We start from the raw sequence: 18881 nt of genomic DNA on the forward strand, positions 1-18881 counted from the left end.
ATTACGTGTTTTGGGTCTCTCCATTAACCTGCGATAACTTTGGACTCATAAGCTGGATTTCGAAAATTCAAAGTGCTGGGAACGAGCCGGGGATATTGAAGGGCATACTTTTTCAAAAATTCAGAGAGGAAATGACCATTTTAATGGTTAAAACAAGGCATATTCCGAGAATAACCATAGCACTAGTAAGGTAGGAATTGAGACAATTTTAATAACCGGGCAACAAAGTGTAAGAAATCTTTCAAACTATCAAATGGAATCTTTTAAACATTGAGGGAGACACAACATAATTCCGATAGAGCCATCTGGGATTCTGAATAATATATAAACAAAGCTTAATATTGGATTAGTTGAATTGCATACTCTATAATGCCCAGTCATGCGATTGAAATGGTGGTAGCAAACAATGTTGAATATAAGAGCATTGACTTGAGGTTCAAACAGAGATAATAGTACACATGTCAGCGTCTGATAAACAATGCTACACATATATAGCATTCGTGTATGTGTGATCAGCAATAGATGAACAAACAATGCAAAGGCTGAAAGCCACAAAGACAAAATCATAATCTTTCGAATATGATGCAATTGAAGGAGTACTGAAAATTACCGTGAAGCAGAATCTACTCAAGCATTAAACGACTGTATATGCTGATAATGGTAACAGAAGCAACCATGGAGTGATTTGAGATATGTGTATTGTGTTATCGACCTGACGGGTAAGACTTGGAGCTTGGAACAATATGCGTGTAAGATTTGGAGCTTTATCGGGCTCAACCCAAACAGATGGCAACAGTGATAACGATTTATTTCATTTAAGTCAAGAACTGTGGTTCGAAAAGAACTGGAAAAATTTGAAGGAGCAGCAATTTAGAATTTTGGTGCCCTCATTTCTGAGTAATAACAGAATTATTTGAAGACTTGTATGCAGCAATAATAGATTCAAACAACTACCTTACATGACAGCATATAATGTTTGAGGATAAATGGTGATCAACTTTACCGTAGTGTCCCTCGTCCCTGGCAAAAACATTGAGCAGCGATGATATAAATGAAAGGTAAAAACAATGCCTTGAGGGAAAGTTCGAAACAATCCGATGAAGCGGTGGATTCATAGTGAAGAAATATTCATTGATAATATTTTTGAAATAATATGATTATGAAAAGTACGATTAACACATAATAATAGTGAAAATAAACAAAGCATGGAGAAGGGCAGCGATTAAACTAAAGTAAATATCATGTATTGTTGATGCATATATTAGAAGGCAGGGAATAATATTAGAAGATGCCAAGAACAACATATGATTGAGGACATCTGCTGGTTGTATACATTGACCGAACTCCATGAATTGAGCAGTAGCGTTCAGATCATAAGTCATTAAGAACATCAACCATACTATAATTCTCAAGAGAAGAAAAAGAATATGAAGATCATTGACCATCATGATAATTACATTACAGAAAAAGAGAGGGCAGTTTATCTAAACACAATAATACTCAAATCCACGGGCCATGATAATATAGTTATTGCCTGAGCAGATTGCCACAACCGCTGTTTTCGTTTAATAATGTTCTCTGATACAATGATCACAGACCTTAGAGAATATTACCCATAAGATAATTCTGTAGATGACTAACGGGTGAGAGACAATATGTCCTTTTGCAAAGGAAGATTGGGCCCCTTCCATAAAAATTTGTCCATCCATAGCTGTTCTAGGAATTGTGTTTTGCCAAGCCATGAAGGAATCTGACCTCTCATTATACTTATAACAATTTCATCGGCCAAAATTCATGATTCTCTATCAAAGTGTACAAATTTGGTTTAACAGATTTCTCTGTTAACTGCTTAACTGATGAATACCCAATCATCTTAAACATCTAATCCAACTACAAAATCTGGGTGTATTTGGAAATCACATATTTGGTACATTCCCTGTGATCATCTCCAACCTGACTCAAATATTGAAGAGGCTTGTGATTTATCAAAGCATATCGTTCTAGCTGTACCAAAACAATATATTAGTAAAACGTGTGTGCCTGCTGAATTCTCTGACAACTTGCCTAACGTGTCGGCCTTGACTTTTGAATCTACATTTAACACAAATCTTGTATTCTACATGAAGCTTTATAGCCCACCTTAAAGCTTAGGCATATATACGTGCAAGGTTTAGAACAAATGATAATCTTTGCTAGAAAGAACTTCATTATTTTTATCTGATCAATGAAAGCTCTTTGTGGGTTCATCTTAAAACTAGTAGTTTATTCCTAGACGTGATCCTTCTGCAGAAAGATAACAAATAAAATAGCTTTGCAGTTGTATCTAGGGTAAGTTTAACGTCAAAAGTTGTTATTGAGTTAAAGACTAGCTAACCTCACACATGCCTCTTAAAGAGCTGATAATAACATCATTGCAACATATGTAAAACAATGGAAACTAAGATTTTGCGTCTGTTAAATAATGTTCTGCAAAAGATGAGAGTTCAGACTAATTAAATATTGTCATATTGATGCATTTGCTGATAGCTAAAGATGCCAAATAATGAATTCATGTTACTTAACATTTCAAACCTGCTATAGTGGGGGTTGATATCCTTTAGAAATGAACCAGTCAGGGAAATTGACATATCAAACATTAGTGCCAATGATGCACAATATATACTGAAACGATATAGAATAAGAGTCTAGAGGGCAAGGACATGTCTATTTCCTAAGAGAACAAGGACTCTCAAGAAGGACGATTGTGTAACCTCAACAAATAAAGATCACATCCTCTTATTATAATTGAAGGTAATAGATATAGTGTTGCAGATTATTTAGAGGTATAAATTTAAGCATACAAAGTTAAATTAATCAAGAAACAATCCAAGTCTTCTTCTTACACAAAAATCTAGGTAGTCTTGGCGACTAGTTTTGTGTGCATGGGTATCTACATTTGAAGCAATCCTTGATAATAATGAATAATTGATTCATCATATGTCATCATTCAAGACTGGGAACTTCACATTGTGGGGGGGAATGATAAACAATGTTCCATTCCCACTTTTAGAATGGAGATGTTCCATTCTCAAATAATCTAAAAAGACAATTTCTGAATCCTCATGTGCAGATAAGTATTCTTATCTTTTACATTTATTTGTAATTCTATGCATACTATAAGGGTTATTGACTTTGATCTTTTCCTTTATGTTTGAGGATATTCTTATAGGAAAAGAAGGTTGGTACTTCATACATGCTACCAAATATTGGGCAGACTCAACCTAATGATAGTAGTTCCAAAGACCCTGATGATTAAGATGGATAAAGTGAGGCTTGTTAAGAAGACATTTTTTATGATTAAGATCATGAGATTCCTCTACATTAAGAGGGAGTATGACATTTCTTCGAAGGTAATGTTGGAGCTTAGAAGATTGATACTCAGAGGGAGTATAGAAATACATGTGCGTGACTGTATGATGTTGATGGGCCTACTCCTATGTATATCATGAGGGAGTGATGAGTTTGACAGGCATCCTTGGGTAAAGAGAGTTTCTGAGGAAGTAACAAGAGGACTTGACTTCCCAGGATCAATGTTTAGAGGGAGAAATTTTTGAGATACGATCCTTTGTGGAAGATCTCTTCTCTATGAGGAGAAGTTCTAGAGAGAAATTCTCTATAATGTGTTCTCCTCTATGAGAGGGAAATATAAGGTGAAAACCCTTTTTTGTACTACCCTAGTTGTACTACCCTATGACTAGGTTCATGGTAGTTACTATTTCACATATGATATGTAATGAAAAGTGATGATTTTTCATTGACATATATAAACAGAAGGTAATCATTATAAGATGACAATCTTGTAAATGGTAGATCTGTTATGATGGTTCTTTGGGCCAGATTTTGCCGGAGACCATGATAACAAACAAACAGAAGGTAATTGTTTGTAAGGTGACGATCTTGCAAATAATAGGCCTGTTATCATGGACATCTCTACACATTGCTTCGGGCAATTAGAGATCATAGATAACAAATTCATGTTATTATCATGGACATCTCTAGACATTGCTTTGGGCAATTAGAGATCGTGAATAACAAATTTTATGTTATTACTATGGACATCTCTAGACATTGCTTCGGGTAATTAGAGATCATAGATAACATTTCCATTATGGTTACTCTAGATATTGTTTCAGACAATTAGAGATTATAATGAATATTATGATAGTGTTCATAGCTTGGTGATTTTTGTTATCTAACCTATAACTATTTCATTGTGTGAAGATCAGAGAAAGCGATCAGGTATTCTATACTGAAATCCAAATGGTGTATTACTTCTCCCTTGCTAAAGAGGGAGTGTTAATGTTTTAGCATCAGTAGAAGTAAATTATGCCTAACTGATATACTAATCTGTGTTTATGTTTCCAGATAAATGTTCATTATAGTTACTCTATATATATAGTGTTTGGATTAAACCAATGACATTATTGGCTGAGAGAACATCGACTGATTGTGTTATATATCAGTGGAGATCATAATATATATGTATGTATGTATGTATGTCTATGATTTACATAAGCTACAGGGCATGACTTTGTTGTAGCCTCTATTGGATTGAGTTTATTAAAGCTACCTCATTGATGATAAATTGTCCTTATGATAAGTATCTTGTATATATAATCTATTGAATATAATAGATATTATATATAATATAATATATATTATATATTATACATTATATACCTTATATATATATATGTAATATAATATGTATTATGCATTATATATTATAATAATATAATATTATAATATTATATTACATATATGGTTAATATATTAATATTATATATATGTGTTAAAAGTGAGTTATACATATAAGTTATTTATAAACTAAATGGTGATTAATTGTAGAGACATGTCTCCTCCTCTCATATTTATATAAGATCCAAATCTGCATTTGAAAATCATCAATTACAATGGCAATGAAAATACATTTGTAGAAACAATCTTAGTTACTTTAACAATCCAAAGATAGAGATAAGAGAACCATTTGAAGGTGCCCTTCCGAGTGCTACCCAAATTGACAACTAGTTTTCCACGAGTCCTTGGTTTTTCGAAAGTTGAGAAACACCTTTTGGTGTTTTGTGCCTTAGGAACAAAATAGAGTTTACCACTCGACATCCCCTTCCCTCAAGATGTGAAGGTCCCCTAGTAAATTCTCCAAGCAATCTTCTTTTTCATATGTAGTTCTCATTGGCATTCCACATGTTTGAGATGTTGGAGAGTCTGCAATGTCCCCATGAAAAGGAAGTTTGAATCCCATCCAACTTAATTCAGAAATGAAGAGATGTATAATATCAAGGATGTGTTGGGGAAAAATATTTCCTAGTATGTACATCATCTCCAACTGATTTGTAAGAGGTGTCCTAGTAGAGCTTAGCTTCATTGTGGCAGTCTGTAGTGTGTAGACATCTTTTGTGTTGGCTTCAAGTGTTCCTTTGTGATGATTTATTATTCTTGGGAACTTTTAACTGAATGAATATACTCCTAAAGTATTTGATGGAAGGTGCTCAAGGTCAACTCTGATGGTCTTCAATTGACAAATATCCTATTTGTATTGAGCAACCTTAGCAGCATAAAACTATGTAAGTTGAGTTATTTGAGGCATCTATTCTTGAAATTTCGTTCTTTTTTACTCCTAGTCAAGATTTCATGGTGAAGGTTGATTGGTTGATTTTGTAGAGGATTTTTGTTTCTCACAAACAGTATTTGACAACATCAGTGTACTGAACCTTACTCCTAATCGTATGAAATAGGGTAAAATTTAACATTTAGTCTTAATGCGTAAATTAAAAATACAATTTTCATCATTAATAACATTGAATAAGGTCATTCCTCCTTATGGTCTAACTAAATAATTGGTAGAATTACTGCTGCTCGAAGAATGAAGCAATCTACCCAAGGCTTCCTCATGGTTCTTGCCCATATTGGGACTCAAATGCCTCAATGTGATTGGATTATACTTTCCCTTGTGCAAACTCCCTATCCATTACAAGAATCAGAATTAAAGGAGTTCATATGATCTTATTTTAGTTACTAATGATATTATCAAATTTACGATTATATTAAACTTATTCCAAATCTGTGAATTGCACTTAAATAGATCTACAACATCACTAGTAATAAATCAACTTTAATTAATATGCATTTGTTTATAGACTATACACTTATCGTTATCCAGGATTCAGACCTTGGGGTTTGGTGGCTGGTATGATGTAATTTCGATGATTATGGTTCGATCTATCCAAAGGCTGATGCGGGTTGGGAAGTCCTTGCTTTTTCAATACACTTTCCTTTTCGTTGTGCTTTTTTCGATGCCCCCTAACTTGGCTTTTGTGTAGTCAAAAATAAGGGACATGCCCTTTCTTAGGGACACATGGCAACGATATTAGGTTTAATAGGGTCTTAGTATAATCACTGGTCTTAGATTAGGAATTTACTTCTTGTATAAAGTTAATTTGCTAGCTTTGTTAATAATAATAATAAAAGAACTAATAATTTATTAATTACAAATAATGATTGATTAATAATGATTTAACATAAACATTCTTTAATTTAATAAAATTAACATAATTGATTTAAATTAAAGTATAGACAATAGACTAATTAAACGAGTAAATTCAGTAAATTCATTATCATTTGAGTAGTAGAAAAATGATTGTGTACTATTAGATTTAATATGTTTGTATGTACATCAATGAGTGTCCATGACAATCAAGCATTGCTACATAAAGTTGTGTTTAATTGAATATAAGGGCTCCAAATGACAGCCAATTGAACCAGTAAGGATAGCATATCTAGAGTGTTCTTCGTAGGCCAACATTGGTTCATTAAAATCTCACAAACCTTAAATAGAATTGGTGCACAATTTTTTGATGTGAATTACCTCCTGCAATATCGCTCAGGAATGAGAGAAGTCCGGTTTCTTGTTAGTGTTGTTTGCATTTAGCATACCTTGAGACATAAGCCCCATACGGCTTGTAAAAAATTACTGCAATGTGCAATGGCGGTTTGTAGGATTTGTACAGAGAAGCTTCATAGAGGTGAGAGAACCTTGGAAGTCCAAAAGAATTAGTAAGATTTGAATATGATGCAAAGGTGAAAGCTGATTGAATGTAATGTAGCTTTGATGCTAGAATTGGTCCTCGCTAAATTTTTTTTGAGAGGAAATTTACTGTGTATGTACATTTGTGATAGAAGTATGCTTAGCTATATCTATTGAAAGTTATGTGGACTAAACTCAGCAGTTTAATTTGATTCTGTAGGAAAATCAGGTATACATGGGTTTGGCATTTTTGCAAAATTACCACACAAAGCAGGGGATATGGTATGTTGTTTAGAATTTTACATGAAACTTTTAATTTTCTGTTTGCATTTAGTCAAAATATAACTGTTATTCTATCCTTATAGATATCACTATAAAATTTGCTCGAATGTTATGATTCAGGTCATTGAATACAGCGGGGAGATTGTTAGGCCGATTATTGCAGATATTAGAGAGCATTTCATATATAATTCTTTAGTTGTAAGTATATTCTTGATTTCTAACGATTTCCTGTTATTAGTTGATCTTTTAGCCTTATTTACATTTCAAGTTCCTTGTGGATTCTGTGGGTGTTTTTAAGATGCTATTGTGTTTTCAAATGGTTAATTTATCTGAATTGTCTCCCAGCTTATGTAAATTGTAGCGAATACAATATTGTTTTTTCTGGCTTCCAAAAGTTTGCTCTAAATGCAACTATATCAACTCCATTCAGTTCAATGATACAGCTTATCATTAAACAGGCTGTACCTGTTTCACAATTTGCCAAAGTAATTGCTTGCTTAAAGCTCCTCCTTGGTTGTTTGTCTGAAAAGTTTATTAACCTGATTTGGTGATTGTCATTCATCGTGTCTTCACAAAAACTGTAAGCACTTAAATTCATCCCTTTCAAGACTATACAAATGGAGCAATGAGTAATTTACAACCTTTCTTTGAATTAGAAGGGGAAGCTCCCTTGCAGCTAAAAACTAAACTAAACCCTAGAACTTAACGACACAACTTCTTTCTTTCTACAATATGCACATGTTCAATCTGAGGGATTTTAGCATGCATTGCAAACGGACTAAATAAATTGCTAATCTTTTTCTCTCAGGCATGCACTCAAGGCTAATCAATGCATACACGCACATGAGAGATTTGTATATATATTTTTTGACTGACATGAACATTAGCTATGACAGCTAACATATGCTCACACTTTTTTGACTAAAAGCAAAAGATCAAATGCATGGGTACAGCACTGGGACAATAATTGAAATGGATTGAAAACAATAGACAAGATGAAACATCCCCAATAGATATTTACCCGGTTTCTTTCTCAATATAATATTCAGCTAACAATCCAATAGCATCTAGCAATATCTCGAGTAGATATTTACCCGATTGTTTCTCCAAATAATATTCAGAATTCATGCATATGAAAATGCGTTACATATCAACAGTATAAACCAGTAAACTCTCATAAAACTCCTTAAAACATGTTATTGCATTACACAACAGCAATACAATAACCAGCATTCAAAGTCCAATCTTAAACACAGTTTCATAGATGGAGTACTAAGAAAAGATCCTGTAAGCACACACGAGATGCCTGATGGGACGTCTCCATGAACAATGAGTTTACGTCCACTCTCTACCGACATGAGGGGCTACGTCCTCACATTGGCTGAAAGCTAAAGCTTTCTGAATAACTCTTGCAAGAGAGAAACTGAAATCCGAATCATAAAACCAAACATGCCAAATGGATGAACCTCTTCCCCTTTTATCCTTCATAGCTTGTGACTTTTCAACTCCTTTCTTGGCTTTTCGTCTTATCTCTCCTTGTCATTTTTAGCCCACTTTATAATATTAAATTGACCTTTTGTAATTTGAATCCATGCTCTCAAAGTCAATTTTAATATTATATGAGTATGTCTTTAAATTTTCTAATGTCCCAAAAAGGGGACATTACACAAGACCCAATAAATTGAATAATAGACAGTACATACAGTTTACAAACATTAAACACCATTGTTAATGAAAAGTGCATTTCAAAATGTGCGACAATCACTAATTTGAAAATTCAAAATATCTATTGAACATGCCAATCTAACACATTAGACAACACAAGAAGCTTGAACTATAATTGAGGCAGCATGTAGACTCGAAGAATATCATTCTTCAATCTGAATGCAAGTATAACTTATTTGTTATTTTTTTCAATATTTGCATTTGATTTATTCAAAATAAATAAAAATTATACTGAAATTACTACACCAAAAATAGTTGGCTTGCATACAAAAAAGCCTTAATCACAAAATAAATTCAAAATACTTGGTAATTTAAAAATTTTAGAACACAAAAGCATTGAATCAATCTTGATGAAATATAAAATGCCCTAAGACAAACCTTGTAAAAGGTCATCTAAGAAGAGTTGTACCTTCAATAATGGCAGTGGCTAAGAACAGCCAGTCTGGTGTTGGTGGTTGGCTTCTCTTGATGATTTTGATGGAATGAGAATGTTTTTCTTATGTTGAATTTGATGACTGAAGGTAAAAATATACACCTTGAAAAGCATTGAGAATTCACCAAACAATATTGGTGAGTTGAATCTGATTTCTTTGAAAACTTTTGAAGTCTTTTGAAACCGTAGATCTTATCAAGGATGGAATGCTTAATGAGACAACTCTGCAACCTGGTATTCTGGGGACCCAATGATATGATTACCTTGAAATGATCTTTTTTGAAAACATAACAGATCATTGACCTCAGGGGTCACTTTTAATGAAGAGTGGAGGGAATATTAAAACATAATTTTGAACAGACTTGTAACCTGAGGACTGAAACATACTGAAAATACCTATTGTTACCATTTGTTTCATTTTCTTAAATGAGAGCCAAATTACTTCTGAAACTCTGCTGTAGATATTGGGAGATCTGCTTAAAAAGTCTGGAATGGCTGTTAAACAACACAAAACTGTAATGCTTCCTGCTGGAGGTGTCTGATAACTGATGTCATAACCCTGGAAAACTGGAGCTTATCATAACTTTACGGATTTAGCAGTCTATGCCCTATTTATGTTTGCATATCTGTAACCCTCTTCGGAGAGGCACAGGCCACAAGTCTTAACTCTTAAGTTTATTTTCCATTTTGATGATTTCCAACTTTTGGTCTTCCCTTTGGGGAGGCCCACTTTATGGGTCTAAGTGACTAAATTTGATTCTTTTTTGATAAGATGGGATCCTCTTTGGTATGGTTTGATTAATTGAATTGGAAGGCCACCATTCTGTTTTCCAAATTTTTGGGAAACTCAATGAATTGGTGTACGCCAATACATTGGGATGCCTACTCTTCAACTTAAACATTGAATTGGGACACTCGGTTTATTGAAATACTCCTCTAGTCTAGGTGACTAAATCTGATGCTCTTTTGAAAAGGTGGGATCCTCTTTGGTATGGTGTGCTTAATTATATTGGAAGGCCACCTTTCTGTTTTCCTAATTTTTTGGGAAACTCAATGCATTGGTGAATGCCCATATATTGGGATGGCTACTCTTCAACTTAAACCTTGATTTGGGACACTCGGTTAATTGAAACACTCCTCTAGTCTAGGTGTCCCATTCTAACATTGTGATAGCTTTTGATATGCTTTTTACATTGGCACATACCTTCTACATTAAGCTATTCGTTTTGATATTCTTACAAATTTTGATGTGTGTAATCATCTTTCACAATAAATGCAATAACAACTTCCTTTCCACTTTCTGTTCAGAGTCCAGACCCTTTACCAAATAATGAGTCAGCAATTAAACATATATGTGATCAAGGGGCAGCAGTGTCATGTCCCCTTCTCCGCACTAGTGTTTTGGCGACAAGTTAATCTATCTCCACATCCAGATAGATTAACGGCATTAGCTAACAGGATGCCTACCAGTCACATTGAAGATTTTATCTTATGTACTTCAGTTATTTTATTGAAGTGTGTGGATAAAGCTACTTTATGTTATAAAGTTATTTACTTTATAAAGTGACTTAAGTGACTACAGGACGAAATTGTGTTTTATCCCACATTCCTTGCTCCATTGTTTTTCCCTCACTTCGAGGTTAAAAAATCAGGAGCTTGCATTGGGATTTACACACAAGAATTTATGAACTCAAATATTTTGAAGTTCTGCTTACTTGATGTGATTGGGCAAACTCTGAGGACAAAATCCCTCGAGTTGTTGAGGAAAATTGGACGTCACCCCAATTCCTCCTCTTGGAAAATTAACAATACTAGGCAGAAATCGGCAAGTTGAGATGAACTACAAGTGCATTCTTGTTTTTTCTACAGTAGAATATAATAGGGCATTTAGAGTATATCAGATTCAGCAGTGAGTAGTCGGCAGAGGAGATATGTTCGGACATGAGGCCGTAGGTGGAAGAAGTTAATAGTTCTGATAGACTACATACCTTTAAGGAATATTACATGGTCAGATTGCCAGTACGGGCTGGGAGTATCCAGTGAAGGGTTGCAAATCCAAGGCAAGCTCACGTCAAAACTCTGGGAAGTGTTGAGCAGGCCATTTCCAGTCGGATGCAACAGATGTGTCCACCAAGACAGCATGGGCTGAGGATCACTGGGTGAGCTCGGCACTATTCACGAAATCTTCAGACGATGCAGTTGGGTTATGCTCTCCACAGGTGAAAGCCGACTCTTACCTCCAGAGCTATACTCCCCACGTTTTGAGATCATACGGCTGCTGGTAACAGGTTGGACAGAAAACAAGAAGATAGACTGGGTTGTATGTGGGATGCAGATCAAAGTTCCAACAGCATTCTGCTTGCACGGGTTGGACGGAAAACATGAAGATTGACTGGGTTGTATGCGGGAGCAGACCAAGTTCCAACTGCATTCTCCTTGCACGGGTCTGGGCACTCTTATAAATCTCTTGCATTATTTTACCTTGTCAGCGTGAGTGGGACTGTTATATAAATCTGAACGTGGCACGTAAGTATACTTTCATAAATGTCTGGGCATAGTTCTTAAAATTTAACTACAGTATTATTCCTTTTGTCAAGTTGAATACCACACCATAGCCATTGTTTCATAAGATGTTGTGTACTGTATGCATGAGTTCTGAGAATCTATGATTTCTCTGCAACTGTTTGTCATAATACCTCAACGTTCAGATTTAACTAATTATTCAGAACTAGCTGAGATTACTGTAGTGGTATCAGATCATAATCATGTTACCTGAGAACTGTTTGACGACATTCCTCTCAGCTATACATTCAGCATTTTGAATTATAAAATTTAAGTTCAGATTATTACAAGCAGACCTCGAACACTTTCAAGTTGGTAGTTTTGCATATTCTACTTCTAGTCTTATTTATAAAACTGCATGATTTTTCTATCTAGCATCAAGTAAAACACAGAGATTAAGATACAGTATCGAGAACACGTGATTTGATATGCTGAGTTGCAAATATCTACCCATTCATACAGTCAAGGGTTGAAGACTTTGGACAATAAGGCTGTTCTTTCAGAACACTTGGTTTCATCAATTATCAAGCATACAATATCTTTATCCAGTGTGGCACCAAAATATGAACTGGATATTGAGCTCACATGATGTTGAGTATGACAACCTTGTTGGTTGCTAACCTTATTAACATGTAGATCATGATCGTACCGTTGACTACATGGAATCAATATGATTAACATAATAAATGACAAATTTATAACCAGCATGTTCATGAGACTGCATCCCACATATAAATCTGAAAGATTATTCAAGGAAGTATACTAATAATTAGAGATCATAGTATTGATGCCATGCAGATAGATACATATCATAGCAGATAATCATGATTATCTTAATCAAGGAGAAATTTTGTATTGAGAGGGATCTCCCTAGTCAATACAATATACATCAATTGTATCAACCACATATGAAGGCAAATAATATTGATAACACAGTGCAGAATCAGCCTGATAGAATTATCATTATGATATCCATCAATCATCATCAATCTGGAAGAAAAAATAATTAATTTTGATCAGCAAGGAATGGCTATTCAAAACATGAAGAAGCATACCATCTTTATCACCGTTCAAGAAAGGTCACCTACATTACAAATGATGCAGCAATTGTAATTAGTAATGCAAAGACATCATTTAAGAATGAAAGAAGATTTTTATAAGTACCAAATGTTCATGAATCATGGAAATGTGTGATTAAGAAAGTGTAATGACGTGTCTGATCCCAAGCAAGAGATGCGGTTATTTGATATTTTGAATACATAAAAGGATCAATAGGACATATTTGAGACAGGAGGATTAATTCCAGAGAAAATCAGTGTATATCACACATATTAGAGATCACTATTGCATAATTGTCATCATGATATCAAAGACAGCAAGAGATACTCCATATCAAATTGATAAGATTCATACGTTGTAGAAATTATTAGCATTGTATATATACCTCGATTGCATGAGTATATCAATGTTCATTCTTACATGAGTGGTTTCACAAATGGAAGTCTTGTAAATTATCAATTTTGTGTTATAGATAAAGTGTTTGTTTAGAAAGAAGTCGATTCCAAAAAATAGTAGAATACCTATCTATAATAAATCTTTTTGCGATTATATATACTGCTGTATTGTCCATGACTAAGTTGCTGAATCAGGTAGGTATACATGTATGGGTACATGGATACTATATGCAGATGTGCCATAATTTTCTAGAGGTTGTGTATGTCTATACAAAAATATTTAATTTTTTTGAAATATATACATATTTAGAACCTAAAATCAAGAATAGAAAAAAGTGTAATAATAATATTAACTATTTTTTAAACAATTCAATAAATTAATATTGTAACAAGAAATAATAAATATAAATTAAACAATTATATACCATGTGATTCTACTACTTAAATATATAACAATTTGAATTGAAATAAATAATTAAGTACAACATTAATAATTAATTACTAAGCTATAATCTATTGTCAACATTAATTATCTATTGTCAACATTAATAGGCTGAAGCCAAGATTAATTATTATTTGTTGAGATTAATTATAGTTATTTGTTAAACATGAATAGACTTGAATCCAAGACTTGCTAGATATATTTAAATGTGAAGTAGGTACAAAATCTCATTCTCATGAAGAATACTGATGGCTGGAAAAAAATAGTAAATAGTTTTTGTAAAAATGAAAGTAATTACATCATTAGAATTACATTTTCCTCTTCCTAGCCCTAATAAAAACCAAGGGAGAGGTAGAACTGAAGGGTCTATACTTGGAAATTTGCATGGGTGTAACTGTGCCTCCTTGCTCAAAATGTTTGACTCAATATGTAGATCATCCTCCATCCTTGGATGTAGCTCTGCCTCTAGCTTCTCCTAGTACTGGGAATGACTCCTCACTAGGCTCATCATCCTCAATGTCATCTTGTGTGAAACCAAATCCACCCCCCTCCTCCACAGACCGTGTCTCTAAATCATTGAAGTCATCCTCTGTAAACAATGGAGGATGCTCTTGTCATGTCCAATCACTATAATGATCTACATCATCCAAATCAATTGAACAAAGACAAGGTCATTGATGTGTTTTTGAGCTAACTTGTTCCTCTTCTTCATGTGGATGGCCACAAAGAAGCTCCCCTTGTGCTCACAATTGGATGAGCTACAAGGCTGACATAGGATTCCGAGGGCAATTTTTTTGAGATGTGGGGTATTTCCACCCAAAGTTTGCCATGAAGCATATGCAAAATGAAATATTGAAAAGTTAGAAAGCAAAGAGAAAACTTGATTTTTTTTCAAGAACCACCTCAAATCTGCTTTAGATCTGCCTCAAATCCAGTTCAAATTAATTGAAATCGTTTGCAAGTGTTTGGAAGAGTATTTTCCCCCCTCTCAACGAATTGAATAAATGAAATCATTTGGGTCATTTTTAACCTTTAAGTGCTGCTTTAAATTTGCAACCAAGTTTTTAAGATGCACTCGTCAAGTTTTCTTTGCCTAAAATTTGGTAAGTTTCTGGTGCGGGAAGTCATAAAAACTCGTGAGGCAAAAAGCTGTATGAGTTCTTGCAGCTCGTTGAGTGTGTTGCGAGTAGTCCACCTATGCCCAAGACCATGAATCCTCATCGATTTTGCAAGGATTCCAAGAAGTACTTGATTTTGGTACATGTTGTACTTGGAATCCGTAGTTAGACTAGATGATTCAGCAATTGAGGTCCATGATGATTTGGACACCGTGATCAACTTTAATGTGATGATCTAGGGTTTTCTTGCTTGTCTTCAACAAATATAACTCATTGATTATTACCAACACAATTAATCTTCCAATTAAAGTTTAGAACAAGTAAACAAATCTAGTTTCAAATAGTAATATATTGATCTTATGAAAATAATAGGAGAATGTATGTCTATCATAATTCTTCTATACTTATTCTATATACTCATGTCTTTATTGCAAAGGGCCACAAGGAATCACCAACTATAAGTTGAAATCAAGACATCTTCCACCATCTAGATCTACTCATTTCCCTTACACCCTGTAAGTTATGAAACCTCTAAAACCTTAATGATGTAACTAGGCAATTGGATTTGTACGCCCTAGATTTGAATGGCGTTGAATCCTTTGCATTGGGCACTTGAAATCAACTATTCATTCACATCCTCTAAAATTTTCCACTTGTGATGCATGTTGGAGCTTGTATTAATACATTTTTCATGTCTTCATGAGTTAGGCAAAATTTCAACTATAAGGGAAGCTTGCATCATAGTTGTTAGGATGATCCTTATGCATGACATGATCTATTGCTCTTGCCACATTTATATTCACATTTGATAGTTTTTAGATGCGAACATTTTGGTGCACAATGACATGATCAATTGCTCTTCCCACCTTGAACCTGATCCATTCTAGTGTGTGTGTTGATGTAATGAGATCTTTCTAGTATATGCCACTTTGACTTGTTAGAGTTCTACCATTATTATCTAGAATAGATGGATTTTGTAATCAACACAACGCAAGATGAAATTTGCAATTTTTTTGACTATTAACCAAAGATTTTGTCCTAATATTAGTGATTAGCGGCTCTCAAATAGATGTTTTCATCTCTATTGAGTGAGTATAGTGGTTGACAACAATTTTACGCCTCTCTCTCTCTCTCTATAGTACGGGCCAACAGGAAGGGCCTATCCTAAATTTGGGCTTCAAAATATCAAAAGTTGAAATATTTTGTGGTGTTTGGAATCACCTTTATCAAATGTGAGTAGTGGAGTTGGCCATGTATTTGGTAAGATGCTACAATGTTTTCTCTACAATACTTATGATCATCAACCATGAGCTATGAAAATTTTGTTGCTTCCTCTAGTAATGGGTCATTCAATTCCCTAGTTGTCTTGATTGATAATTGTCAATTTACTAATCCTTCCCAATAGGGGCTACTCATTGCATTAAGGTTAAATCTATTGTAGTAATAAAAACTCATCATGGCTATCCTAAATTCGTAGGGTTTTTTCTTATTTCAAGGGCCACCCTCAAGAGAAGGTTGTACCCTTGGGCCATTATGTGGAAAAAAGAAATTGCTGGAAAAGGAAGACAACTACTATTACAATTCTCGAAGAGCCTCACTAGTAGATGAGAGCAGATGGGTAATGTACAAGGCAACAAGGATATCTATAGATGATTAAACTGGCATTCATTGCCAATGCCATTGCTTCTATTAACCTTTTCTTTCCCTTTTTTTCATTTCTGAAGTCATAAGTACATAATTCATGAAACTCAAAAATTGCTTGCTTGAATTAATGGATCGATCAAGTATATACAACAATTTGCAAGAGCTTCAAACTAAATCTAAAGTCCTCTAAAAATAGAAGACTAAATAAAATTATAATTAGAACACCTAAATGACCATTAATATAAGATTCTACAAAGCTAGATTAAAATAACCAAATTTACTAAAATCTTCTACTAATCTCTCTTATTGGCGATTCTATCAACTACACCAAATTGCCCCCTAAACTTGATAAACCTTTTGGAATGAGGGCTTGGTGAAAATATTTGCAGTATGGTCCTTAGTGAGGACATATTGCGACATTTTTAATCCAACGTTCATGGAAGAATGGATTTTTGCAGCTTGAGGCCCTACGATTATCACAGAACAATGAAGTAGATTCTTCCTGTGATATTTGCATGGCAGCAAGCACCCTTCGGAGCCAAATCGCTTCACAAGTTGCCTTAACAGTTTCCCAAATTTCAGCCTTGGTAGAGGAGAAAGCTATTGCCTGCTGCTTCTTGCTAGTCCATGTGACTGCACCTGTTCTCAAACTAAAAACATTCCCAAAAGTATACTTTCTATCATCAACACAACCTGTCCAATCTAAGATTGTAAAACCAACGAGCCTAGGATATGTGCTTTTGTTGTACCAAAAGCCAAAATGAGGAGTGCCCTTTACATACCTCAACATGCACTTCATTGCAACATAATGGCTTTGGGGGTTGGCATAAAGCGAGAGATGTAGCTCAAAAAACAATTGATGTCAAGTCTAGTGGAGGTGAGATAGTTGAGGCTGCCTACTAGTTGTCTGAACACCAATTTATCCACCACCGATGAATCTGATTTGGCTGATAGTTTCAGCCCTTTCTCCATAGCTGTAGATGCAGGTTTGCAGTCATGTATTCAAAACTTATTCAATAGACTTTTGACATTCTTTGACTGAGAAATCTGTTTTCCACACTGCTACACCAAGACAATAATGTAGAAGTGCCAGAAACTCTTTCATATCAGAAGTGTGGCACAAATTTTGTTTGAACTACTCAACCATATGTTTTGTACTATTAGTGATGATCAGATCATCAACATAGATGACAAGAATAAGAATCTCACCACTAGCATGCTTGACATACAAATTAAGATCAGCAGGTCACTGAAACTCTTGATCAATCAAATACTTGTCAATCTTGATTTACCATGCATGAGGAGCCTATTTGATGCCATAGATTGCTTTCACTAATTTGCAAATCCGTTCTTTACCAGCAACCTTGAAACCTGGAGGCTGCATCATGTAGACCTCTTGCAAATCACAATCGAAGAAATAACTCTTGACATCGATTTGATGGGCTTTCCATCCAAATTGAGGTGAAAGAGGAAGGACAAGGTGAATAGTGCTCATTTTGTCTTTGGGAGAAAATGTCTCCTCATAGTTGACACCTTCCTTCTGTGAAAGACATTTAGCTAGTAATTGAGCCTTATCAAGAGTTCTATCAACCTTATACTTGACTTTGTACACGCATTTATAGACAAATGGGCTACTTTCCTGAGGAAGATCTGGCAATGCTCATGTGTTGTTTTTAAGAGACTTTGATGTTGAACTACCACAACCTATTCCCGCTCTGGTATACCTTTAGCCTTCGAATATGTCTGGGGCTCACGAATACTACAAATGTTTTCTATAAGAGCATAGTTGATTGTAGGACATTGTTACTCTTATTCCTAGCTAATCTACCCTCAATAAGCTCATCATCATGAATATCACCAATAGTCTTGGCCCACCACTTATGGCAAATAGTAGAAGCAACATTCATTGTAGGAGGAACATCACCTAGAATTGTGGATGTAGATCTTGAATGTCATGATTGGGAGACTCCACAACTGCACAATCATCAGAGTCCCTCCCATCAAGTGAGCAAAATGGAAGCCAAACATCCCAATTTGTAGTTGCGAAGGCTGATGTTTAGATGTGATAGCCTGTTCTCGCTGAGGTATACCTTTAGCCTTTGAATATGTTTGAGGCTCATAAATACATTAAATGTTTACA

The 18881-nt window shown here is 34.6% G+C and overlaps 1 protein-coding gene across 2 annotated transcripts in view; it reads left to right on the forward strand.

The window, feature by feature from the left end:
• Positions 1 to 18881, forward strand: part of LOC149534160 (histone-lysine N-methyltransferase TRX1-like) — a 131823-nt gene that overhangs the window by 87408 nt on the left and 25534 nt on the right. For both annotated transcript variants that reach the window (XM_089803040.1, XM_089803039.1), the window contains exons 20-21: positions 7302 to 7363; positions 7484 to 7561. In XM_089803040.1, the coding sequence (XP_089659166.1) occupies positions 7302 to 7363; positions 7484 to 7561 (140 nt within the window). The remainder of the gene's footprint in view (positions 1 to 7301; positions 7364 to 7483; positions 7562 to 18881) is intronic.

This window comes from Cupressus sempervirens, chromosome 10 (genome assembly GCF_028749045.1).
Source record: "Cupressus sempervirens isolate cs-2001-9-10 chromosome 10, ASM2874904v1, whole genome shotgun sequence".
NCBI lineage: Eukaryota > Viridiplantae > Streptophyta > Pinopsida > Cupressales > Cupressaceae > Cupressus > Cupressus sempervirens.